The sequence below is a fragment of the Benincasa hispida genome, chromosome 1 (assembly GCF_009727055.1).
Source record: "Benincasa hispida cultivar B227 chromosome 1, ASM972705v1, whole genome shotgun sequence".
Lineage (NCBI taxonomy): Eukaryota > Viridiplantae > Streptophyta > Magnoliopsida > Cucurbitales > Cucurbitaceae > Benincasa > Benincasa hispida.
The window spans coordinates 67,044,014-67,050,740 of record NC_052349.1 but is presented as its reverse complement, the minus strand read 5'-3'; the positions used below and the strand labels follow the sequence as shown (position 1 = coordinate 67,050,740).

Here is a 6,727-nt window from a genome sequence, read left to right as displayed (position 1 = left end):
ACTTGTATATAAAAACAGAGAAATAGTTGCCAAACACATAAGTGAGAAGTATTTTTATTTGAAGCAATTTTATAAAAAATGTTTAAATAAAAATATTTTTTTCCAAGTAAATCTAAACAAGTCCAAAGTTGTTATGTATTAAAAGTTGTAACTCAATTTTAATCAAGGTTTAAAATGTCAATGTCGATAGAAATAAGGTCTTAATTTTACAAAATTTTTTTATAGAAATATCGATAAATTGTCAATTTTGATGGATATTTTTGAAAAATTATAAAAATAAATTTAAACTAATAAATAAATATTTTATGATTTTTAAACAAGTTAACATATCTATTATTTATATTATATTTATATAAGTGACATTTTGATACTTATTCTTTTTGTATTTGATAGATTTTTTTACGATATAATAGAAATATTGATTCAGTCTAACTCATGAAAATGTAAAAATATCATAGAATTGACTGCAATGGACATGTGATGGAAAATTAATAGTATGATTTTCATGAAAATTTTCACTAAGTCGAAGGTATAAGAGTTAACTCTTTACCAACTTAGATTCATAAACTAAATTTTTATTGTTATGAAAGTTGTTTCCAGACCAAAATATTTTGTTAAATAAAAATAATTATCAACATTACCGAACACTTTTTTATATATATAAAGAAAAAAAAAAAAAAGCTTTGAAATTACAGTTTAAGGGTAAAAACTCGGAGGAGGGCGTGGAGGACATTTTGGTTTCAAATAGAACTCGACCATTCGTCTGTTTGTAAATTCCGATTGAGCGATCCTCGTCCGTCAAGAACTCACCGAAGCTTCACAAAATTCCCAAATCCCAAACAATCGCAAACCCTAATTTCCAAAATTCCCAAATACGAAGAAGAAAGCAAAGCAGCGATATGGATTTCTCTGGAGGAGGAAACTGGAGTATGATACCCAACATCCCTAATCTCACTAACTCCTCTAACCTTTCCAATCAAGAATCCCTCTTCCAACAATTTTCCCTTCAACAACAACAACAGCAGCCCCAGCAGCAGCAACAATCCTTTCATCACCAACAACAGCAATTTCAGCCCCAAATTCAACCCCAACAGCAATTCCAGCAGCAACAGCCCTCCCCTCAATTTCAACAGCAACAACCCTCCCCCCAAATCCAGCCCCAACAACAACCCTCCCCCCAATTTCAACAGCAATTGCAACCCCAACATTTCCCCCAGCAGCAGCAGCAACAACAACAACAACAGCAATATCATTTTCAACAACAACAGCAGCAGCGGCTTCTTCAGCAGCAGCAGCAACAGCAGCAACAGCAACAGCAACAGCAACAGCAACAGCAACAGCAACAGCAACAGCAACAGCAGCAGCAGCAGCAGCAACAGCAACAGCAACAGCAGCAATATCATCAGCACCAGTCTCTGGCTTCCCATTTTCATCTACTTCATGTAATGCGTTCAAAACCCTTCAACATTTTGAGTTTTTTTCTGTGGTACTGTATTTTCTGTTTGTTGACATTCTTCGATGTTTTGTGTGTTGTAGCTTGTGGAGAAATTAGCGGATGCTATCGAGAATGGAACTAGAGATCAGCAATCTGATGCATTGGTATCAATTTTTATTGTTTTTCAAGTTGTTCCTTAAGATTAATTATACTCTTGTTTGCTCTAATGATTTGTTCTTGTAACGTTTGGAAGGTCAATGATCTGAATAACCACTTTGAGAAGTGCCAACAACTGTTGAACTCGATATCTGGATCACTCAGCTCGAAGGCTATGGTATATCGGAACTCTGTTTTCTTTTTCCTGTATGCACAGGTTATTTTGTGTTCTTCACATGTTTGACATAACCAATCCATCCTTGCAAATGGGATGTACCAAATATATTGAACTATATGTTCATTTGTTAAACTTTTTCTTTATTAGCGTCTAAATGTTGGTGATGATGGTTTCTGAGACAAAAGATTTTAGTAGAACGTAGTACTATTCTTACACCGAAAGAGATGAAGTCGGATCTAATTTCTAACCCGTTAACTCTTTACAGTGTCAAGTGCACACCATTAAACCTATGAACTGCTTTTGTGTAGGCTGAGGCTCACTAGGGCTCCAAGAAATGTTCTATTTCCTTGCAACTTTTGTTCTGTTGGTTTGTAGTGAACGACATGTTTTCTTGTTAAAAAAAAAAATAAGGATATTATGTTTTTGGGTTGCAGACAGTAGAGGGACAGAAGAAAAAGCTGGAAGAACATGAGCAGTTGTTAAATCATCGAAGGTATGGTGATTACCATTTTCTGCCTCTGGTTTTCATTAAATTGTCTCATTCATCAATATACAAATTAATGAATGGGTTGTTTCCAAATAAAGGAAAATGAGTCAACTTATTTACAAATATAGCAAAATTTCACTATGTATCAGTGATAGACCACGATAGACCGCAATAAACATCTATTTGGGTCAGTGATAGATGTCTACTACAGTCTATCACTGATAGACAGTGACATTTTGCTATACTTGAAAATATTTTTAGCAGTTTTACCATTTAAAACAATTACCCTTAATGAATCTCTATTCAAATAGGGAACTAATTGGAAAATATAAGAACTCTGTTGAAGAGCTTGTCAAGGGTGATCCTTAGCCACTTTTCTCCCATTCTGCATTAGGTAATATTTTCAACTTATATTTACTTTAAAATATGTTGTCTATTTCTTTTGTGTTTGTCTCAAAGGTCAAAACTTCTTCTTGGCTTTCTTTGTTCTTTTTCATTGTTATCATTTTGCTAAATGGTTAAGTTCTGGGGCTGGATTTGAAAAGTGGTTTTCAGCTAAGAAATCCATACACCAAAACTTAGATGATTGTCCGAAATTTCTGTTGAGCAATACAAAGACCAGATTTTGTGCATTCGCAACATTATATGTTGTTTTGTTATCTTCCCATGATTGCATGAAAGAGCATATGGTTTACAGTATGTTGATTCTGCCCTATACATTCTTATGTTCTGTTGGAAATGGGGGTCCTCTGTTTTAGAATCACCTTAGCACTGAGTTGAGGGTTAGAGTTGCCTGCCGCTTTTCCTCCCTTATTCCCTTTCAGTGCAAGTGTTTCTTCTCTAAAAGAGTTCACAGTTACCTACTAATACTATTAATCATTCAAGATTCTCTGTATTGATCGATTATCTATTGCCCTTAGATTTCTTTGGCTTTATTTTTAACCGCTACATATAGTTCTCTCATCGTCAACAGATTTTGGGATGCGAGAAAAAGGAATAAAAATGCATTTTTGAGCGAGATTTCCCTGATAAATCAAACGCTTGTATATGGTTGGAGTTGACCTCTGGTTTTGAAAATCTCCAATCAATTAAACACCACGTGTGCTTCTAATCATTTGAATTGAAACTCGCCTATTCACATGTATTTTTTCGGTGCCTTCCCACGAACTTGTTCTATTGACTTATCTATTCTATACATCATTTCAGGCCTGGCTAGCATCATTTACCCGTTTTGAAGGGATGCCAAAAGAGCTTTTCACTGATTCTTGCAATTCCATGGAGGGGCTTTTTATATCTAATCTGGCTCCTGCATATCCTAACATGATGATGTTGAATGAATCCTTTCTGTTCTTTTCAATGCTACGGGGCTGGAAATTCAGTTACCACTAATTTATCTTGTACAGTTATTCCCACAGTTTAACACTTAACAGCTAAAATTAATGGTCAGTAGATGCTTTCTCCAGTTTTCCATTCTTTAAAATGTAAAATTGGGAGTGATTACCTGATTGGTGCTCCATTGTTGTCTCATTAGCTAAATGCAGCCTGAAGTGTGCCAATTTTATTAATATATTTAATTATGTGGATTTTGGTGATATCTTTTGTCTATATTTTGAAACGATAGAATAATTTCAAACATTTTCCAAAATCCCAAGAGTGAAAATAGAGCTTTAGAGTGTAGGAACGAATCAATCCAAAATTCAGATAATTTTCCCAGCCCTAATTAACTAAACTGGTAATTGCTCCAAGTAGATTAAAAAAATGATCTCACCATTTTCTGCTGTATCAATCAGTAACACCATGTCTTTCCCCCTACTATTTCTCTGATCTTCACATCAAGCCAGGGATAAACCACAAAATGAAGGGCTTCACACATATGGAGAGAGTATTTTGGTATAAAATTTCATTTATGTTGTTCTTGAACATTATTCAATAACACTATCATCAAAATCATGATTTTCTATCTGAAGAGCCAAATCTTGAAGAATTTCATCAACTTTCTCTAAACCTTCTGGTATCGAGTGTCCTGCTTTGAACGTATAAACCCTCTTCTTCACCTCTATCCAACTGCATCCAGGAACTTTCTTTAAGCCCTTCATTCTTGCTGAGATCCTCACCCTTGCAGAATCCTCCCATCTACAGCTTGCAGCAAAAATATTCGAGAGCAACATATGACTTCCAGTTATCTCGGAGTTCAGAATGAAAATTTGAGATGCAGTTTCTTCTGCAACATCTGTATCTTTGTGCATTCTGCAAGAGTTGAGAAGAGCACTCCAGATATAAGCATTGGGTTCAATTGGCATGCCCTTGACGATATTACTTGCTTCTTCCACAAGCCCAGCACGACCGAGAAGATCGACCATGCATGCATAGTGCTCCATCTGAGGTTCGATCTTGAAGTTCTGTAGCATCTGATAAAAAAGCCAACGACCTTCGGCAACAAGACCGGCGTGACTACAAGCAGTCAGAGCAGAAATAAAGGTAACATCATTTGGTCTAAACCCAGATTTGATCATCTGATTGAAAGTTGCAAGAGCATTGTTACCAAGTCCATGCATTCCATATCCTGCAATCATTGAATTCCATGATATTGAATCTCGATTTTCAAGTTTTTCAAACACCATACAGCCTGGCTTGAAACTTCCACATTTTGTATACATGTTAATCAATCCATTTCCTACCAATATGTTATCATCCATCCGAGCTCTAATGACATGACCATGCATTTCCCTACCAAGATTTAGAGCAGCTAGCGTAGCACAAATCGATAAAACACTAGCTATCGTCACTGAGTTTGCCTTTACATTTGCAAGCTGCATTTTACGAAAAACTTCCAAAGATTCTTCTCCTAGTCCCTTGGAAGCAAATCCACAAATGACTGCACTCCAAGTTATAACATTTGGTTTCATCTCTGGATAGACTTCCATTTCCTCCAGCCGAGAAAACAATTCAAAAGCTTTGTCATATAATCCAGATTCAGCATAGGAGGATATAAGAGCATTCCAACTCACAAGATTTTTCACTTTCATCTCATGAAATAGCTTTTCTGCATCTACCAAGTCTCCTCCTTTTCCATATAGAGTTATAAGCGCATTCTTAGCAAACAAGTAATCATAGAAACCTCCCTTCACCATATATCCATGAATCATCTGACCCTTGTTCAATGTAGCTAAATCAGCACAAACAGATAACACCACAGCAAGCATTTCAGCAGTGGCACCAACACCTTTCATCCTTAACTTGCTAAACAACACCATAGTTTCTTCAAGAAGACCGCACCGGGCATGGCTCGACAGTAACGAAGTCCAAGTTACATGGTTCGGCTCAACCCCTTCCAACTCCATTTGATGGAACATCCTAGAAGTACCATTAACATCATAATTATAGGCATAACCAGAAACCATAGTGTTCCAAGAAACTACACTTTTGATGCGCATTTTATCAAACACTTTGCGGGCATCATCCATTCGTTCAAGCTTCGCATACATCCCTAACAATTCATTCACAACATGCAAATGATTTTGTAACCCAAATTGCACAACATGACAATGTAGATTCTTGCACAAGTTGAAACTACCCAAATTGGAAGAAGCCCTCAAAACCAGAGGAAAAGTAAACGCATCCCCCCGAACCCCATAATTTCTCATTTTCGCATAAAGTTGAAGCGCTTCTCTACAATACCCATGATTTACATTTGCTCTTATAATCGAATTCCATAACAGCATGTTCGACAAACGTTCAAATGGCGCAGAATCAAACACTTTACGGGCATCAGAAACAAGCCCATAACGGCCATAGATGGACACAAGCCGAGCGACGACGAACGCTGAAGAATAGACGCCGGTGACAACGGTGGCGGAATGAACTTGTTTGCTATGTTGAATCCCATTGCATTGCCGAAGAAGATGATCGAAGAAATCGAGAAGGTCGTCGTCATACGTGATTGCGGAAGATTGGGAGTGGAAATTGATTGATAATCGGGGAAAACAAAACGAAACTGATTTGAATCGCTGAGAAGAACAAGTATAGAGCATGAATCGAAGATGCAGATTTCGAGGGTTTAGGGTTTTAAACAAATTTTACACATTGGCGCGAATTTATGATACACCCTCAGTTCGCAATGGGGAACTTGAGACGACATTAGACCTGTCCGCATTCGTAAAATTTTGTACAGAGAAAAGACGAAACGACAAGTCGGATGAACGCACAATTTTTTGGTGTTTTTTTTTAATTTTTTTTTTTTTATAAATAAAAAAATATTTTCTTATATGGGTGACTAGGGATGAACCGGATAACCCAAAAAACTTGGACTATCCAACTCAAACTATAAGGATCGAGTTGGGTTGGATTAGTTTTGTTCTTGGATTGGGTTAAGTTGAACTTTTTCGATTTTTGTTAGGTTGAGTTTAGTTTCGAGTTGGCTAAATAAAAATTCGAGTTGACCCAATCCAACCCAAATTACATATATATTAAT

General features: G+C 36.5%; 2 protein-coding genes across 2 annotated transcripts; one reads left to right on the top strand and one right to left on the bottom strand.

The window, feature by feature from the left end:
* Positions 1-713: 713 nt before the first annotated feature.
* Positions 714-3,848, top strand: LOC120089812 (mediator of RNA polymerase II transcription subunit 9). Its single transcript, XM_039047217.1, has 6 exons — positions 714-1,442; positions 1,537-1,599; positions 1,689-1,769; positions 2,204-2,262; positions 2,568-2,650; positions 3,463-3,848. The coding sequence occupies exons 1-5, from the start codon at positions 900-902 to the stop codon at positions 2,623-2,625; spliced, it is 804 nt and encodes a 267-aa protein (XP_038903145.1). The 5' UTR covers positions 714-899; the 3' UTR covers positions 2,626-2,650; positions 3,463-3,848.
* A 252-nt stretch (positions 3,849-4,100) lies between these two features.
* Positions 4,101-6,537, bottom strand: LOC120089803 (putative pentatricopeptide repeat-containing protein At1g17630). The gene has a single exon (XM_039047207.1). It carries the CDS (start codon positions 6,285-6,287, stop codon positions 4,179-4,181), a length of 2,109 nt encoding a protein of 702 aa, XP_038903135.1. The 5' UTR covers positions 6,288-6,537; the 3' UTR covers positions 4,101-4,178.
* Between the last annotated feature and the right edge of the window lie 190 nt (positions 6,538-6,727).

Excerpts from the sequence above, each read along its gene's own strand:
- LOC120089812 (XM_039047217.1), top strand. The coding sequence starts at position 900 with ATGGATTTCTCTGGAGGAGGAAACTGGAGTATGATACCCAACATCCCT. Across the intron at positions 1,770-2,203 it reads CACTCAGCTCGAAGGCTATG|ACAGTAGAGGGACAGAAGAA; the intron begins GTATATCGGAAC and ends TTTGGGTTGCAG. Across the intron at positions 2,263-2,567 it reads CAGTTGTTAAATCATCGAAG|GGAACTAATTGGAAAATATA; the intron begins GTATGGTGATTA and ends CTATTCAAATAG.
- LOC120089803 (XM_039047207.1), bottom strand. The coding sequence starts at position 6,287 with ATGCTCTATACTTGTTCTTCTCAGCGATTCAAATCAGTTTCGTTTTGT.